This window comes from Choloepus didactylus, chromosome 13 (genome assembly GCF_015220235.1).
Source record: "Choloepus didactylus isolate mChoDid1 chromosome 13, mChoDid1.pri, whole genome shotgun sequence".
NCBI classification, from domain to species: Eukaryota; Metazoa; Chordata; class Mammalia; order Pilosa; family Megalonychidae; genus Choloepus; species Choloepus didactylus.
Window position 1 is genome coordinate 8,490,034 of NC_051319.1, and position 19,654 is coordinate 8,509,687.

General features: G+C 43.4%; 1 protein-coding gene across 1 annotated transcript; it reads left to right on the forward strand.

Annotated features, from left to right (window-relative positions):
* Positions 1-274: 274 nt before the first annotated feature.
* TMEM174 (transmembrane protein 174) lies at positions 275-3,117 on the forward strand. The gene is made up of 2 exons (XM_037801797.1): positions 275-963; positions 1,151-3,117. The coding sequence occupies exons 1-2, from the start codon at positions 338-340 to the stop codon at positions 1,254-1,256; spliced, it is 732 nt and encodes a 243-aa protein (XP_037657725.1). The 5' UTR covers positions 275-337; the 3' UTR covers positions 1,257-3,117.
* The last annotated feature ends 16,537 nt before the right edge of the window (positions 3,118-19,654 follow it).

Genomic DNA, 19,654 nt, shown 5'->3' on the forward strand with positions numbered 1-19,654 from the left:
GCTGTACCTTAAGTGTCTTAGAAAAGCACCTCCTAGCATATAAATGGAACTCTGTAAATATTTTTTGAATGAGAGAATGAATGAAAGTGAATTAGAGATACAATTGGTCATTGAATTGCAAAACAGCTACCTCCAATTGTTGACAATATGAGAAAATTTCAAGCTTCATTTCTCAGACCTTTATTCTTCTAAACAAAGTTCAGCTCCCTGCGTGTTATACCCTGTTAACCACAGAAGCCCAAAGTTCTTCTATAACTAATCTGAACCTGTGGTTCCTCTTCTCTGCTTCTTATACTCTCTCCCAATCCCTTTGCGCTCTAACAAGTGGGGTGATCGCATGACGAGAACGATGGGGCAGAGCCGCAGCCACCTGGAGGACTTCCATCTCAACGTGCTCTCCGTCACCCCCTACACACCCAGCACGGCTGACATCCAGGTGTCCGATGATGACAAAGCAGGAGCCACCTTGCTCTTCTCAGGCATCTTTCTGGGACTGGTGGGGATCACCTTCACTGTCATAGGCTGGATCAAATACCAAGGTGTGTCCCACTTTGAATGGACCCAGCTCCTTGGGCCCATTCTGCTGTCCGTTGGGGTGACATTCATCCTGATTGCCGTCTGCAAGTTCAAAATGCTCTCCTGCCACTTGTGCAAAGAAAGTGAGGAAAGGGCCCTGGACTCGGAACCGGCACTGGGTGGACAGTCGTTTGTTTTTACTGGCATCAACCAACCCATCACCTTCCATGGGGCCACTGTGGTGCAGTATATCCCTCCTCCTTATGGTTCTCAAGAGCCTACTGGGATGAACACCACCTACCTGCAGCCAGTGGTGAGCCCCGGTGGTCTCATACCCTCTGGAGGGACAGTGGCCACCACGCCGAGCCCTCCTCAGTACTACACCATCTACCCTCAAGAAAATGCTGCATTTGTTGATGACGAGAACTACCCAGCTTACATGGCCAGGTAGGGTGTGTGCAGCAGGGATGCTCCCTTCTAGCTCCACACTCATGGTCTCTGGTTGTGTTTGTCCTGTAAGGACGGTGGTGGGGAACGTCCATCTCTGTACAGCCTGCCGCCCTGGATGGTGGCGCAGGTTCTGTGAGTGGCGCTTTGGGCTGTAACACATCTGTGTTTTCTGCTCACACCTTAGGTCAGGCCTTGACGCTGACCTGTTAGAAGAGACGCAACTGGAAGGTGAAGACTGTACCTGCTTCTCTCCTCCCTCATATGAGGAAATATATTCCATCCCTCGCTAGAGACTAAAATACTAAGGGAACAAGCATTTAAATCATCATTACCTGACAACTGAATTGTTCTATGCTGTGACCGTCAGAAGTCAGCAGGGCAGCTCAGGCAGCCGGACAGACACCACTCAAGTGTTGGGGTAGAAGGAGGGGGGAGTGGGAGGTGCAACTCATTAGTATAGTTAAAATGAGGCTGGGGTGGGGGTGGGGTGGGAGTGGATTCCCTTTCAGTAGTTTCTAATTCCTTCATATAAGAAATCCCCTGTATAAGGTTCAGCAGCAAGAATTTCACTGTTTATCTACCATCCCTCCCCCATCCCTATGCAAGGGCACTGGTGTCTCTATTACGTTAATTGCAGCAGCCAAGAGAAAAATCACTATTCCTGAGACTTTGGGGATTTCCATAGTGAAGAGGGAAGGAGAGAAGAAAAAAACAGGCCCAACTAGAGATTTCCCAGGGCCTGTCCTCAGCCCCAGATGTGACTTGAGTGTCCCTAACAATTGGTGGCCTTTGAGGGCTCTGGGTCTCTTAAAGGCTCCAAGAAACTAAATAAAAATCAGATAAAATAAATAATGTCTTCCATTAGAATAATATCTGGTAGTATGAGATAGCTGGCTAAACCATGCAAAATAAAAATGATAGGAAAATGGTGTGAAAAAATCCTAAAGCTATCTCTGGGACACAAGGACTCTTGGCTGCAATGTTCTCTTCTGCGAGGTTGAAGCTTGGTGTGTGGTGATGGCTGGGATCCGTGCTAGACCTGAGCTAACTGGGCCCAGAGGCCCCACAGCTCACAGATGCTTCTCTAAGCATCGTAGATGAGTTCTGTATAAAGTTGCCTTATCTGTTAGGTCGTGAATTACGGACACAATTTTTATGGCCAAGACAAGCTTGACTTCATAAAAAGTCTTTACCAGGACACCCAATGGTGCCCCTAATCTTCCTGAATCTGTACTGTGTGATGAACAACCAGAATAGTCCCACAATATTTTAGGGGAGACTTAAAGTTAAAACTTTCAGGTTTAAAAAGAAAATATTTACCTTGGACTACAAAAATAAGACATGCCAGGTAAGAGTGGCTCTCATCCCAGAGGAAGACAGGATTTGCAATTCTTTAAAGTTTTGGTACCGAGTTTGTGTTTGGAGTGATTTTTATTAATTTTTATCAGAAACATCTAGGCTTTCAAGGACATGATTAAAATAAACTTGATATATTATTGTTGTGATTTGTATTGTATCTTAGGGACCAAACCTTTTTATATGAGAATTCATTTTCATGTTCGATGACTGATTGATAGAAGTTTGTGGGAAAATGTGATTCAGTTTAGAGTAATTAGCTTGAGTTTCTCAGCCTTTCTGAAAATACTGGATTCCTATACCAGGACCACTGGTTCTGGGGAAGAATTTGGTGTCAGGCAAATGGCCCCTCATTCCCTCAAGCCTGCCTCCTCGCCCCTTTACCTCCCTACCCTCACTCACCCCACAATTACAGATTCGTGGATTTTGGATTACAATGAATATCAAGGATAGCTCAAAAGAGAAAAAGATGTTAGGAAAGGGCATCTGTGTGGGACTGGCAGGACAACCAGTTGGTTTTGAGGAAGCTGGGAGTTGGCTATGCAGGGAGGAGTCCTTGGGGAGTTTTTAGCTCCAGGCAGCAGAGTCCTTCAGCACCACTTTCCTTGATGGAGTCTTTCCAAGACAGAGAAAGTGTGCTAACCTAGAGGCCATTTATGCTTGCAAAGACAGTGCTTCAAGGGCTAAAGGCTTTAGTGGCCCAAGGAGAGAGAAGTGGGTTTGCGACAGGCAGGGGATCGGAAAATGGGAATTTGTACATTCTCTCAACAGGTATTTACTGAGCATCTGCTCTATGGCAGGACTGGGGCCATCAGGTAGGGATATTACTGTGAAAAAACAAGTCAATGCAAGACCGGGTATGTTCTTGCCCTCAAGGAGATTCTAGACTAGTTGAGGAGACAGATATTGATCAATTGTTCTCTTATAGTAATGGGGAGTCCTGGAACTCTAAGAGGGATGTGGACTTGCTGGGAGGGTCAGAAAGGCTTGTCTGAGGGAGTGAAGTCAGGGCCATTGCTGTGCACAACTCCAGAGAGCACTGCTCACACCGAAAGAAGTGTGGCTTTGTTTATCAACCTGGAGAGGACTCGCTGGGAGCTAAAGGGACAGTAGATGCTGATTAGACAAAGGGGAGGGGGCAGCTCTTTGCAGGAGGCAGGAGCCTGGCAAAGGTCCTGTGTGGGAAGCAGTAAATTAAGAGGCATTTTGAAGGCCATGTAAATCTATTTCACTGCTTCTATACCCTCAAATAGAGCTGACTTCTGGTACCTGAGACATCACACCCACCAGCTTTCTTGCTTTGAGACAGTCCCTCTGTGTGCTCTTTCTTTGGGAATTGCAGGGGTGAACATGATGGAAAGCCCATGGAGTGGCTTCTGGACTCTGACTACCAGATCCTTGTTTGGTCTCTTGGACCAGGAAGGACACATTCCTGGCGGTGTTTCTGGCTGGTTGTCCTGATATTTGCCCTTTATCACTCTCTCCGCCTGTACTTTATCAGTGGGTGCCTGGAGGCTGGTGATGTGGATGGAGTCGTCTGGCCTTGGCTACACCATTCACCCCAGGATTAGCAGCAAGGGGAGTAGTCCTGGCCTTGGGCATAGCTCAAAGGCTTGGAATGCAGGCCAGAACCCGTGGAGCCTGTGCACCATGTCTTTTTCTGAAGAGCAGGGGAGTGTTTCAAAGAGGAAGGAGCTGAGATCAGATTCTGAACACTTAACTGATTGGGCAAGACCCAGAAGGCACATATAAATGTAATACTGACATTGCTGGCCAAGTTCAGCTCTAAGTAGCCAGAACATCAGGAGACATCCCCACCCTCTTCTCCTCCTTCAGCCCTCAGGGGAGCCATGTGGCTGGGCAAGCTCTGGCCATCTATGTAGAACTCAAAATAAAGCTAAAAGGCCATGTTACCCAAAAGAAACAAGTTTCTTAAGAACTTAATATTATATGGAAACATCTCCTGTGAACTGACTTGAACTGGGCCTTTTGGCTTTTTTGGTAACTTTTTATTTTGAAAAACTTATATAAGAAAGTTGCAAAAATTATATAAAACAATACCGTGAACTCCAACATACCCTCTACCCAGATACCAATTTATATTTTGCTTTAACATGTTACCAAATTTGCTATGTTGTTCTATCATCTATCTATCTATCTATCTATCTATCTATCTATCTGTCTGTCTGTCTATTTTCTGAACATTTGAGAATAGACTGCATACCTCGTGCTCCTTTAGGACTAAATACTTCCATATAGATTTCCTAAGAAAAATGTTATTTATTTATGTAAGCACATTAAATGCAGCTATCAAGTTCAAGAAATTAAACATTGATATAAAGCATATAATGTATATTCCAGTTTTTTCAAATGTCCCAATAATATCCTTTTGGTCATTTTCTCCTCCATTATTAAATCCAGTCCAGGGTCATAAATGTTATGTCACTATAACTGTCTCTTTAGTCTCTCTCTTCCTCTCTCTTTTTAAATTGTGTAAACATATATACAACTGAAAATTTCCCATCTCAACCACTCTGAAGCATACAACTCAGTAGCATTAATCACATTCACAGGGTTGTGCTACCATTTCTATAATCCATTACCAAAACTTTTTTACCACCCAAAACCAAAACCCTGCACTCATCATGCATTAACTCTGCATTCCCCTCACCACCACCCCCAGCAGCCTGTGCTCTACTTTCTCTCGATGAGTGTCCATGTTCTAGTTATTTCAAATAAGTGGAAGCATGCAATATCTGTACTTACCATGGCTGAATAACAGTCCATTGTATGTAGATACCCATTTTGTTTATCCATTTTGTTTACTGGTTTATCTGTTGATGACACTTGTGTTCTTTCACTTTTTTGGCTATTGTGAATAATGTTGCTATGAACACTTAATTGATTAGGGCAAGACCTATGAGCACTCATGTACTAATATCTCTCCTAGCCCCTGCTTTCATTTCTTTTGGGTAAATACCTAGACGTGGGGTTGCTGGGTCATATGGTAGTTCTATGTTTAACTTTTTGAGGAAGTGCCAAGTCGTTTTCCACAGAGATGGCACCATTTTACATTACCACCAACAATGTAAGAGGGTTTCTATTTCTCCACATCCTCGTCAGCACTTCTTATTTTCCATTTTGTTGTTGTTGTTGTTTTATAATAGCCTTTCTAGTAGGTGGGAGGTGGACAGTTAATGATCTTAATGGGACAGGAAAGGGATCATCCATCCAGGCTTGGGGAACCGAGCCCAGGGAACTGAGGAAGGAGCTTTTACCCAGCTCTTGTGACTTTTGCTTTCTCCCCTTGGGGCTACCAAGGGGCTAATGTACTGTGTGCCTGTGTATGTATATGTGTATATGTATTGGTGTATACATGTATTACATATTATATATTTATGCATATGTGTATACGTGCCACTTTGGATAAATTATGTCCCCCCAAAAAATCCATGTTCTTTGGTGCAATCTTGTGGGGGCCGACGTATTAGTGTTGATTAGGTCAGAATCCTTTGATTGAGTGATTCCATGGAGACGTGACTCAATCAACTGTGAGTGAAACCTTTGATTGGATAATTTCCATGGAGGTGTTACCCCGCCCATTCAGGGTGGGTCTTAATTAAAATCACTGGAGTCCTATAAAATAGTTCACAAGCAGAAGGACCTCAGAGCCTGCTAAGAGTGACATTTTGGAGCTGCAGGTAAGAGAGGACAAAATGCCCCAAGAGCAACATTTTGGAGAATGCCATTTTGAAATGCAACTTGGGAGCAAGCAGACACTAGCCACGTGCCTTCTGAGCTAACAGAGGTTTCCAGGAAGTCATTGGCCATCCTTCAGTGGAGGTACCCTTTTGTTGATGCCTTACCTTGGACACTTTATGGCCTTAATACTGTAACTTTGTAACCAAATAAACCCCCTTTATGAAAGCCGATCCATTTCTGGTGTTTGGCAAAAGGGCAGCATTGGCAAACCGGAACAGTAGATATGTATTTTATGCTTGTACCTGTATATATACAGTGGATCACTACGTGTTGCTGCCTTACACTCCCCTCCACAGAGCTCTCTGTGGAGACTTTTGGAAGTGAAGCACTTTCCAGAGATTCCAATCATTTTTCCTTTTGCTCCACTTAGCCAGGCACAGGTCTAAGTTTCAAATTCACCAAGTGGCTCCACTACAAAACCAGCCCTAAAGGTCATTATTATCTAAAAATGCTCAACTCGAATTTTTTTCTTCTTTTAACAGTATATAAATAAAGTCCTTTGTTTGTGATGAGCTGGACCTTGGGTGTCTGTTTCCAGCTCTGACCTTTCGGGCTCCTCACCTGCCTTGTTCGCCGTCTGGGGGTGGGGGGAGGGATCCCGCTGAGGCCAAACAGCGCTGGGAAGGAACGGGGGTGGGGTGGGGGGCGGTGAGAGGCGCTGCCATCCTGACGGGGGCCGGAGGAGAAGCTTTTTACCAACCAATAGAAGACAGGTCCCGCCATACAGTTCTACAGTTTGGGCCTAGATCTCAGCTGTGTCCCCGCCTGTCACAACCTGCACGCCGGCGGGGGACGCACTTACCGCCCCCCAAGATCGCAGACGGCACAGACCGCCGCTCACTCCACCCAGCGGTGCCAAAGAGGCTGAGTCAGAGCCCAGTGTCCAGCGGGCGCTCAGTTTCTGTTGAATAACAAATGTTACGTGAGAAATGAAAAGCTTTTCAAATAGAGAGTAAGGTTCCATTCTTGCTCAACTTAAATGTTATGTCTTCTACATTACAAAAAAATTTCAAACAAATCCAGGAGTACACAGAATAGTTATGTGAAACCCAATTACTCACAACTCAACTTCACTTACCATCCCAGGGCCAAGCTTGCTTCATATATACCCCAAGCACAAACCCAAGCCATCAAGTCCTTCATCTGAAAATATTTCATCATGCATTTTTAAAAGAAAAGGATTTTAAAAATTTTACCACCATGATTACACCTAAAAATTTCACAATAATTCCTTAATATCATAAAATATCTAGTCAGGATTCAACTTTTCCCAATTTCCTCTCTCTCTTTATTTACTTTATTTTCATCTTTTGGTTTGCTTGAATTGGTATCTGAGCAAGATTAGCTTTGTACTACATGCATCCTGAATTTCTAGGTATTTTATTTCCCATTTTGGGAGGCAGGCAGTTGGCAAACTATTTATGGTAGCAGATTCAGATTTATTAAATTTCACCTTCCAAACAAAAATATTTTTCGAGATTTTCTTCTTCATATCTCCTTCTTCTTTGGTTCCCTGAAACTCTAGAATTCCCCTGAAGTTAGAAACTTTTTTTTTTTCCTATTGTTAGCATATTAACAGAGATTTCTCTAAACACATGCCTACGGGAAAAATATGTCAAAAGAGAAAGAGATCTTTAAGTGAGTATTTAGTTGAGAATTATCTGCTGCAGAATAGTTTCAAGAGTATCAGAAAACCTTAACAAACTTCAGAATTTTTGGCTTGGTTGGTGAGGTTTTTTAGAAAAAAAAAGTTCTTTCCTTCAGGGACCATAAAAACTCCTTTGAACACTTCAAAAGCAGGAACCAGAATCTCCTCTTTAAGAAATAAAGGGGCAAAGTCTTTTTCCCTACATCAAAATATTACATGCTACAATTTAACTCTCAGATATTATGGACTGTAGGATTCTCACCAATGAGTTCTCAATTCTCCTTGAAATAAAAATGTATATATTTTCTGGACATCCTACACTTCTTCCTTGGAAGGTGGATATGTATAAATGTTAGAGAGTGTATGTGTGTATTCACCCACCCTCTCATTATAGAATGTGATTTACGGATTTCTTGTCCACTTACTACTTGTAAATCATTGTGAGTTTTATGTCCCAAGCAGTCAGCAGTTGGTTATAAAATCAACAGAGAGCTGTACTAAATAAATCTTTACTGCATTGCTGAGGTGTTTGCTCCTAAAGAATTGATGACAAATCAGAAAGTGCAGAGAACTCCACGGGAATGGTTCTCACCTGCCTCTGAGATATCACAAAGGGCTCAGATACAGGAATTTTGCTTGTCTTGAGCTTTTAAGATTAATAGCTAGATGAACCAGTAGTGAAGTCAGTTTACTAGGTTCTAGAAGTTTTCTTATAACCTACAAGATATAAATCACATATACAGACAAACGTGTGCTGGAGTCTGCATACACATGAGGTGGTGAAAATGAAGCTTACATAAGAAGATAGATCCTTTCATGTTCTAAACCTCTCTGTCATTAGTTTAAAAGAACAAATAAATGTTGTGTAAAAAAGGATATATATACACATATATGTGTGTATATGCATTTTTAAAATATATGAAATATCTTTTTAACAATGCATAAGAACAGGTAATAACCATTTCTTGGGAGGAGGCTGGATGACTTATTTTTTTTTTCACTTTACTCCATGGTAATTGTTTTGGTTTGCTAAAGCTGATGAAAAGCAGTATACCAGAAATCGGTTGGCTTTTACAATGGGATACAAGTTTGCAATTTGGAAGCTGTGAAAATGTCCAAACCAAGGCATCAACAGGCAATGCTTTCTCCTTGAAGACTGTCTACTGTTGATCCTCAAGGCACATGGCGATGTCTGCTGGTCTCTCCCTTCTCTCCCAGGTTTCATTGCTTCCAGCTTCTGGCTTCAGTGGCTTCCTCTCTGTTTTCTGGGTGTCCTTCTCTCTCAGCTTCTGTGTTTTCTTTTTCATGCTCTTATAAAGAGGATTAATCCAGTAAGAGGATTAAGACCCACCTGGGGTATGCCTCAATCGAAATAACCCAATCAAAAGATCCCACCCACAATAGGTCTACACCTACAGGAATGGATTCGCTTTGAGAATGATTTTTTCTGGGGTCAAACAGCTTCAAACCATAATAGTAATTAATGAGTTTTTGTTTCACCATGCTCATGTATCAAAATAGAGGAGGGAGAGAAGGAAATTACCTCTCTGGGTCCCTGTGCTCAGGTGATACTCCAACTCCCCATTTTAGCTCTGCAGGCTCCTCAGAGGTCTGTAGCAGGAAGTTTTAGCTGCCATCTTTAGCCAGAGCCAGTGGCTAAAATTGTTTTTAAAATAGAGGAGGAAGAGAAAGAAATTACCTCTCTTCATGTACTTCTATTGTTAAAATCATCTTCTCGAGTCTTAGAATAAATGAATGTCATTACCACTGTGGCTTATATATGTAACAGACCCATAGACACAAACGTAGTATGTATACATTCATCTATGTGGACACACATACATTATGACATCAATGACACTGTTACATGGACACACATAAAATCTCTGGGGAGGGAAGAGAGCCTTTGTCATGTATATGAAAGAATATTTTATGTGCATATGTGGCTGCTAAAGTCCTCTGCTGGCTGCTGTCCAATGCTCAGTAAACACTGACCAGTGTCCAGCATAACAGAAGCACACACACAAAGGCAAGGATCAGATAAGCACACTGTTCTTTCTTTGAAAATTTTCCCAAGCCAGCCCCCACTGTCACACTGGAAAACCTGTTCATGGCAGACAACAGTTCACTTGCTAAAGAGCCACCACCTTTGTATGTGAAACTGAGAGTAACCTCTGGAAGAAGGAACTACAGAGTTTAATGTCAGTTTCCCACTCCAAGTGAATGTGCGAGGCAGCTATCTGGTCAGAGGGAACAGTGCCCGCACCAGCTGCCCTTGCTCCCCCCCACTCTGGTTCCTCCTCTCCAACCTCTGAGGTTGGTTTGATCCCGATGAGCCATGAAGGGCACCCTGATCCCTCAACTGCCTGAACAGGACCTGCAGAAACATGCTTGGAATTTTTCAGAAGAAAAATAGATTGCGAAGGGAAAACAAAAGTTCTGTCTACAAAGCTCCAAAAATGGACAGGTGTAGACTAGAGTACAAATGTCCGTGCCTCCCTCGAGCCCCCTCAGATGCCTGACTTGGAGGCTCACTTCTCTGGGTCCCTGTGCTCAAGTGACACCCCAACTCCCCAGTTTAGCTCTGCAGGCTCCTCAGAGGTCTGTAGCAGGAAGTTTTAGCTGCTGTGTTTAGGCAGAGCCAGTGGTCCTGGTGGAGTCAGGAGACTGGTGTTCCAGGCCTGGCCCTGCCACTATCAACCTTGGTGTTCCTTTCCTCCCTAAGTCAATCTCCTGCTCCATTGGGTGTTTCATCTCCTTCTCCATCCCCCAAAAGTGAGCCTATTATCTGGGCCTAAAAGATTAGCTTCCCTTCCTAGGATGTTGTGGCAGACAATTCTATTGTATAACCAACATCTGTTCAGTTATATCAACCATTATCAAAGTGTAATCCACAGATCCTTGGGACTCCCTGAGATCTTTTCAGGGGTCTTCAAGGAAAAAGATAAATAATAATTCTAAAATGTTTATTTACCTTTTTTAGTGTGTCAATATGCACTGGTGGTGCAAAACAATAGTGGGTAAAACTGCTGGTGCCTTAGCACAAATCAAGGCAATAGCAGATACCAGATCCTACACCTTGGAACCTTGCAATACCAATTCATTTAGGAAAAGGGTCTTTGTGTATGAGATTAAGTTAAAAATCTTAAAATGGTGGAGATTATCCTGTAATATTTGCCCTAAATTCAATCCCATATATTCTTATAAGAGGGAGGAGAGGGAGATTTTACAGACAGAAGAGGAGAAGGTAATGTGGAGATGGAGGGAGAGATTTGTGTGATGTGGCCACAAGCCAAGGAATGCTGGCAGCCACCAGAAGCTAGAAGAGGCAAGGAACAGATTCTCTTCTAAAGCACAATACCTTAATTTTGGTCCACTGAAACTAATTTTAATCTCCAAAACTGTAAGACAATAATTTTATGTTCTTTTAAGCCACCAAATCTGTGGTCATTTGTCATATCAGTGTTTTTGTTGTCTAAAGCTGCTAGAATGCAATATACCAGAAATGGGTTGGCTTTTGCAATGGGGATTTATTAGCTTACAAATTTACAGTTCTAAGGCCATGGAAATATCCAAATTAAGGCATCAGCAGGATGATAACTTCTCTGAAGAAAGGCTGCCAGCCTCCAGGACACCTTTATCACATGGGAAGGCACATGGCCGGCAACTGCTGGTCCTACTCTCCCGAGTTTCACTGCTTTCAGCTCCTGGTTTCAGTGGCTTCCTCTCTGAGCTTCTGTGAATCATTTCTCTGGGGCTTTTTGCTGTGAGCTTCTCTTAATTTCGTCTTTCTTAAAGGACTCCAGTAAAAGGATTAAGGCCCACCTTGAATGGGGTGGGTCACATCTCAATTGAAATAACTTATCCAAAAGGTCCCACCTACAACAGGTCTGCACCCACAGGAATGGAGTAAAAGAAAATGGCCTTTTCTGGGATACACAACAGCTTCAAACTAACATACTCCACCCTCTGGACCCCAAAAAGACCCCATATGCAAAATACATTCATCCCATCACAGTATCACAAAAGGCTTAAATCATTTCAGTAACAGTATTGTACAAAGTCACGTCAGAATCAGTTATAGGTATAGTCTGTCCTGGGGCAAAATTCCCCTCTGACTGTGAATCTGTGAAAGTTAGAAAAAGTTATTACTTCCCATATACAAAGGAGGGACAGTCATAGAGTGAAGGTTCCCATTCCCATAGAGAGAAATTGGAAGGAAAACCAGGGTCACTGCATCCAACAGTTTGCAGACCTGCAGGGCATACTTCATTAGATTTCTAAGTCTGAAAGTCATCTATAGAATGACATTTTGTTCTCAGGGTTTGATACAGCATCAGCCTCATCCTTTCCAAGTGCATACACAGTGGCCCTGCTCTCTCCAAACACTGGCGTGAGGGCTCCAACATTTCAAGCAGTGGGGAAATGGCCACACTCTCAGCCCCACTATCATCAAACATCGGGTGGCAGCCAAACTCTAGACTTCACCCTCCTCAAACGTTGGGGTGGTGACTGGATTCTAGGTCACCACCCTCGGACCAGTGGGGTGGCAGCCAGAATCCCCCCAATACCTGGGGAATGTGCTCCACCCTCTCTGAAGCCTGGGGCAGTAGCACTCTTCATGAACAATGGGCCTCTGCAAGCTCTGGGGCAAATTCACCCTTCCTACATACATGCGTGTGTCTGCTCTCCTGGCCCTAGGCGTCTTTTGCTCCAGACCTTAACTTCCATGGTTCTATCTTTGGAGTCATTTTTTCCTTACATCTCCCTCTTTTCTGTCCTTTTTAGTCCAAGCTGGCAGTGGTTCTGTTCATAAGATTTCACAAAAACATTTGCTGATTTCACATGTAGGGGTCCCAACTGTGAGACAACAGGACTTTCCACAAATCCTTTCTGGATAGCTCCATCTCAATCCTGACTCATACTGAAATGGCTATCTGGTTCCATATTCAGTTAAATCCTCACATGGGGCTCTATTCTCTGGGGACATGCTTTCTGGAAACTCAGAATATTCCAAACCATCAATTTCTGGGTTTTTTTTTGTACCCAGGAGTTCAGTTCTCAGCTTATCCCTTTCGTCTCTCATTTTGCTATAAGCTGCAAGGAGCAGCCAAGCCACACTTTCAACATTTAATTTGGAAATCAATTCAGCTAAATATATAAGCTCATCACTTTCAGATTTTGCCTTCCATCTGATATCAGGACTCAATTTTTCCAAATTCTCTGCCACTTTAAAACAAGGGTCACCTTTCTTCCAGTTTGCAATGACACATGCATCATTTCTGTCTAAAGCCTCATCGAAAGTACTTTAGCATCATATTTCTACCAATAGTCTTGTCAAAGCAATCTAGGCCTTTTCCTATCAAGCACATCACAATTCTTCCAGAATCTTCCCCTATCCATTTATAAAGCTGTCCCAGCATCGTTGGTATTTGCACCTCAGCACCCCACTCTTTGGTTACCAAAATATGTTTCGACTGCTAAAGCTGCCAGGAAGCAATATACCAGAAATGGGTCAGCTTTTACAATGGGGAATTATTAGCTTACAAATTTACAATTCTAAGTTCCATTGAAATATCTAAATTAAGGCATCAACAGGACAATACCTTCTCTGAAGAAAGGCAGCTGGCATCTGGGACACCTCTTGTCGCATGGGAAGGCATGTGGTTGGCGTCTGCTGGTCCTTCTCTCCTAGGTTCCTCTGCTTTCAGCTTCCGGCTTCAGTACCTTCCTCTCTGAGCTTCTGTGGGTCCTCTCTTAGCTTCTCCAGGGCTTTTCACTGTAAGCTTCTCTTAACTAATGCTGTTCACTCTGGCAGATGGACTAATGTGGGCAAAAATGTGCTAAAAGAGTTTGAGAAATGGCTTTTCTATCAATTTTACCATAGTATAATTTGTCATTCAGGATTAGGTTTTGCTTGGTATAACTAAAAACTCCAAATAATATTAGCTTAAACAAGAGAAACTCATTTCTCTCATACACATACAAAGTAAGGAGGCAGGCAGTACAGGGCTGGTTCCTCAGGCTGTGGCCCAGGTTCCTATGTTTATGTTCTGCTGTCTTCATTCAACCCATGACTTATAGTTCAAAAGTCACTGTTTAGTTTACTAAAGTTGCTGAAATGCAATATACCAGAAATGGGCGGGTTTTTAACAATGAACTATATTTTAACTAATGCAAAACTTGTATTAGTTTACAAGCTTACAGTTCTGAGGCTGTGAAAATTTCCAAATCAAGGCATCAAGAGGCAATCCTGCAATCCTGGACTCCTCTGTCACATCGCAAGGCATGTGGTGGTGTCTGCTGGTCCTTCTCTCTTGGATTTCATTGCTTCCAGCTTCAAGCTGCTCCTTCTGTGGTGTGCCCATTTGAAACTGTTATGTACCCCAGGAAAGACGATGTTCTTTAATGCAATCTTGTGTGTGCAGACTTATTGTGCATGGGCTCTTTTGATTGGGTTGTTTCCAAGGAGATATAATCCATGCAATTGTGGATGGAACCTTTTGATTAGTTTATTTCCATGGAGGTGTGACTCTGTGCATTCAAGATGGGTCCTGAGTAGTTTACTGGAGTCCTATGGGAGATCAGGAGCCAGATGCTCAGAGACAGATGTGCAATGGGAAGAACAAGCAGGGACTCACAGAAGCCCAGAGACATTCTGAAGAGAGTTCAGAGAGATACTTAGAGAGAAAATGCCCAGAGACATTTTGGAGACAGCCATTGAAACCAGATGTTTAGAGATGCTAAGCTAAGAGATGAAACCCAGAGTTTGCCCGGAGAAGCTAAGTGAGGACACACAGATGCTTAGAGAGAGAAAGCCACTGGAATTAGAAGCTGAAAGCAACATAACCCAGGAGCAAAGGACCAGCAGTTGCCAGACACATGCCTTCACAGCTGACAGAAGAATTCTGGATGCCATTGGCCTTTCCTCAGTGAAGGAATCCTCTTGTTGATGCCCTAGTTTGGACACTTTTATGGCCTTAGAACTGTAAATTTGTAACCTAATAAATCCCCGTTATAAAAGCCAATCCATTTCTGGTATTTTGAATTCGGTAGGTTTAACAAACCAGAACATATGACTTTCTTTCTAAGTTCCTGTTTGTGTCTTTCTTCTCAGCTTCTGTGTTTTCCATGTTCTTATAAAGGGGTCCAGTAAGAGGATTAAGACCCATGTGGGGCATGCCAATTGACTGAGATAACCTAATCAAAAGGTTCCAATAGGTCCATACTGACAGGAAATGGATTAGCTTTAGGAATATGATCTTCCGGGGTACATACAGTTTCAAACCATCACGGTCACCTCATGCTCCAAGATGGCTGCTGGTGTTCCAGCATTATGTCCACCTTTCAGAGAAAAGGAAGGAGAAAACAGATAAGAAAAAAAGGTACACCTCACACCTCATTAAACTCTTGTAAAGAAAGCCTTCCTGGAAGTTTCATGCTTATACTTCCATTTACACCTCATTTAACAGAATTTGGTCATGTGGCCATACCTAACTGCAAAGGAGGCTGGAAGTGTAGTTGTTTTAAAATTCTTACAAAGTCATTACAAAGGAAAAAGTGTGGAATGGATATTGGATAGGCAACTGGCAGCCTTTTCCATCCTTGTTGCTCTCTCGTTTTGACTTCAATCTGAATTCAAATATCTGCTTGAAAATTTGGAACTTCTCAGAAAATGTTTGTTTTGAATCACTCCATTGAAACAAAAATAGTAACTTTGAAATGCCAAATGTAAATACACATGCCAGATACAAAGTTTTGGCCAAAGAAGCTAAATTTGTAATTTTAGAATGACAGAAGCCCTCGCCAGCAGGGGGCCATCAATGAATTACAGTACATCTAAGTTGTAAAATAGGCAAGCTTTGTACAATGACACCAAGAATTGGTTTATGTCATATATTTGTCTCATTTCATTGTGTTTTTTTGTGGAATTCTTGGTCTTCCCCCATAGTTTCATTTGAAGGACGTTGGTTGTTATGGAAACAGTGGCATTAAATTCATATGGCAGGATTTGATGATATTGACATATGCAAAAGAAAGTAAGTTCATTCCAAAGGCTGTAATTCAATAAGCTTGAATTTTCCAGAGCTTAACTTCCTCCAAGTGTGTGGGAGGCAGGCAGGGAAAGACTAGACACCTTTGGGAGCCGCCATACCTTCTTTGAAGCATTAGTGCTCTATTTGGTGCAATTAAAGTTGCTAATTCAGTAAAAATGAAACAGTTCCCTTGTGGCCTGAGAGAGTTAAATGCAGCTGCTAAAGGTGGCTGATTTATAACCAGGGGATGACATAGGCACTGGGGGGGGAAATGAGACAAATTCTTGCAAGAGCCTAAATCACTGTTGCTGTCAGGCGATCAAAACAGCAAGCTTATCCTGGGCAGAGCATCAGAGTTGGGCTGTCTCCAAAACTGGGCTTGACAAACTCCCAATTTTCATTTTAGGCCCCCACCTCTGTCTCATCCCTCAGAAAGATGCAGGAAGTGCAGGAGATTCTTCAGATCAGGGTTCAGTGCCTAACTCTCCTAAACCCCAATCCCAGCCCTAGAGGAAATACAGCATAAATAGCAGAGAAGCATGTACTTAATCTGCCATCACTCTCACTGACAGCTTCAGGTCCCTGGGGGTCACATATGGGGGTGAGCAGGGCCTATCTGTAGGGCTATGCAGGCTGTAACCAACATTCCCAGTGGTACACAGCACAGTCTCATTCAGTGGTTCTCAAATGTGGCTGCATATTAGAATCTCCTGGGCAGCTTAAAAAAATTCCAAATTCCCAGGCTGCACCTCAGACCAATTAAATCAGACTTTTTGAAGTAGGGACCAAAACAACAATAATTTTTAAAGCTCCCCAAGTGATCGTATTTAAGAACCAATGGTCTGGGTCATGTATACCTTGATGCGAATGGCCCCCCTGCAGGTGGGCTGGGTACAACCCCCATAGCCATATGTTACAGCCTTGGGTGGAAGCGCAGAGCCAGAGTTGACAGAGGACAGGAGGGAGATAGCATGCCTTGCAGAAAGAAAATAAATCAAAAGGAAATCTAGAAATCACTTGGCTTCTTCCCCTGTGTCTCTGTGGAACCCCAGATCTCTCTCTCTCCTCATTAGGCTCACCCTACTCCAGATGACCTCATCATAACTCAATTATATCTGCAAAGACCTATTTCCAAATAAGCTCACATTCACAGGAACTGGGGTTTGGGTCTGCAAAGTATCTTTTGGGGGGACGTGATTCAACCCACAACTCTGTTCCCACATCTGTGCAGTAGCAGTACCGTTCACCTCAAAGGAGATACTACCTAGAACATAATTAGCACCAGAGAGAAAACAGCCAGTGTTCTTGGGTAGACCTGTTTACCTCCCTGTCCACATCCTCTCCAAGAGGCAGGCCTAAGGGCTCGCTCGGCCCCATGGCTTTCCATAGAAGCTTCCCACGACTTCAGGTCTGCTCGACTCCAAGGACCCAGAGACCCACCATGTTCCAGGAGTTCCCATTCCAGTGTCCTCACTTGATGGAAGTCCCATACCTTCCTCCACAAAGAGTTCTAACTTCCTAAGGCAAGAACGAGTCAAGAAATGAGCCTAACATTTGATGACTTATTTCAATGTGCCACTTTAAGTCACCTCTCTCTTTGTCCCCACCCTGTTCCCACGGCAGGGGGTCCTCTCTGGGCCATGCCAATCAACCTATTCCAAGCCACTAGTGCTACTTAACATGGTCCTTCCCCCCAGGTGCCTCCCCATAGCCTGCCAGTCTGTTCAAAACTCAGGGCTTGGGAGAGACAAGCTGCGTTCACTGACAACCCCGGAAGCTAACCATACCGCACACCCCATGAGATGAAATATTATGTATTTATTCATAGTCCCAAGCCCCATCCTCATCAACATGACATCCCTATTTCCATAGCAAATAATAATCTTTGAATGGAATAAAGCAAGGGCGGAAAGACCCACAAAATGCAGCCGAATGAGACAAACATGCTCTGTAAACAATGGATTCAATGGGGTGGTGCAGCGGCCAGTCTGTGTATTTATGTTCCAGATGACTTCCATATCTCAGCCTGTGGTTCCTCCATGAATGGGTAATGAGTAAAACTTGCAACAACAAAACTTGACAATATGCCACTGCCTCGCGTATCCTATGGGACTATGTATTTATACATATGTACATGACTCTTGCATTAAAAGTTAAGACTTATTAATGCACTCCTCCATCTGTAGCATGTGTTAATCCTCAATTTCAAAGCAAACATTTGAACTTTAGTTCTCTATAGGATTTGAAATATGCCCTGGAGTCCTGCTCACATTTATTGCCTCTAGCCCTCAGCACCCCGCAGAGGCTCTTTGCGTGGTCGCCTACGTTTTTATGTTTAGGTATTAAAAATAAGCTCCTTAAGGGCAAGAACCCTGTCCTAAAACAAATATCTTGATTTCCCAGAATCCAGCAGAAGGCCATATACAGAGAAGCGAGGGTTTATAAAAGGTAACTGATGAACAAGATAGCCAAAGAGGAGGGATTCCGTATGACAGCTTTTATCTGGACACACTTAAGGCCATTTGGCTCCCGGGAGTCCCGAAAAGACATTAGCTCCTCCTCACCCTCACTTCCCCAGGTGTGGTCCTTGGACCAGCGGCATGCCATCACCTGGAGCACGTTCAAAATGCAGGATCTCAGGCTCCACCCCAGACCTTCAGAATTTAACAAAATGTCCAGGTCGTTCACATGCATGTTAAAGTTTGAGAAGTCCTGGGGTACTACAGTGACACATGGAAGGCAAAGAGCAGTGTTCAAGTAAGGTTGGGGAGTGTGTGAGTGTTTGTGTGTGTGTGTATGTGTGTGTGAGACAAAGATGAACCAACAATAATATCTAACATTCATTGGGTGCACCCTGCGTGACAGATGTTTCACACGTGCTACTTCATGGAATCCTCATAAAAGCCCTGGGAGGTAGCACTGTCATTATTTCCATCTTACTTTCTAGTAAGCCATGGAGATAGAATCAAACCCACAGACTGCACACTTTAAAACCATCGTTTTATATACACTAGGAGCTGGAAAAGCTAGCAGAGTTCACTATTTCAGTAACACATTGAAAGAAATCTAACTTACAGTCAGGTAGTGGCTTAGCACATCAATCTTACACACAAGCTTGCACCTTAACAGGACTCAGGGCAGCCTTTCTTCCTTACCTTTTTAAAAAAAGCTGCACAAGCAATACACAAGAACAGTTAGAAAACAGATAAACAAGAAGAAGTAAAAACCACCCCAAAGTGATATTTTAGTATATATTCTTCCATTTATCAGTCCAGGAATGTATGTGAGTACATATATATATATATGTATTTGTATATATTTTTAACAGAAAAGGAATCATGGTTATCCATATTATTCTGTGACTTTCTCTTTTTTAAAATACCTGGAGAGTTTTAGATTTCTCCAGCCCTCCCCTTCTCTTGTCTGCACCTGCTTTATTTCCCATCATCCTTGAAGGCCTAGGGAACGGTCCTCATCCCCCAAGAAGCCTCCCCTCATCACTCCGTCCTCGGGTACCTGGGGCTCTCCGCCAACACTGCCAGCCTGGCGTTGCCAGCCACCTCTGCCTGTGTGGCAGTGGAACCCTCAGTCCCCACCACACCAGCTCTGGACAGGGCTGGGATGTTGTTCCCAAGACACCAGCCTGAGCTTCCAGCTCCTACCTGGGGAAAAGTTGCAGCCATGGCAATTTCTTCTCCTGCTTCAAAAGCTCTCTGGGACATCTCAGATATGGGTGCCCAAGCTGTCCTCTGCCCTGACACAGAGTGCCTGCCCTCCCTGCCCTGGCTGCTCTCTGCAACCCCTGCACTTATCCAATCACTGCTAACCTCCCCTCTCCTGACCACAGCCGAGGCTCTGCCACTGCCAGTTTCAATTAGAATGAACA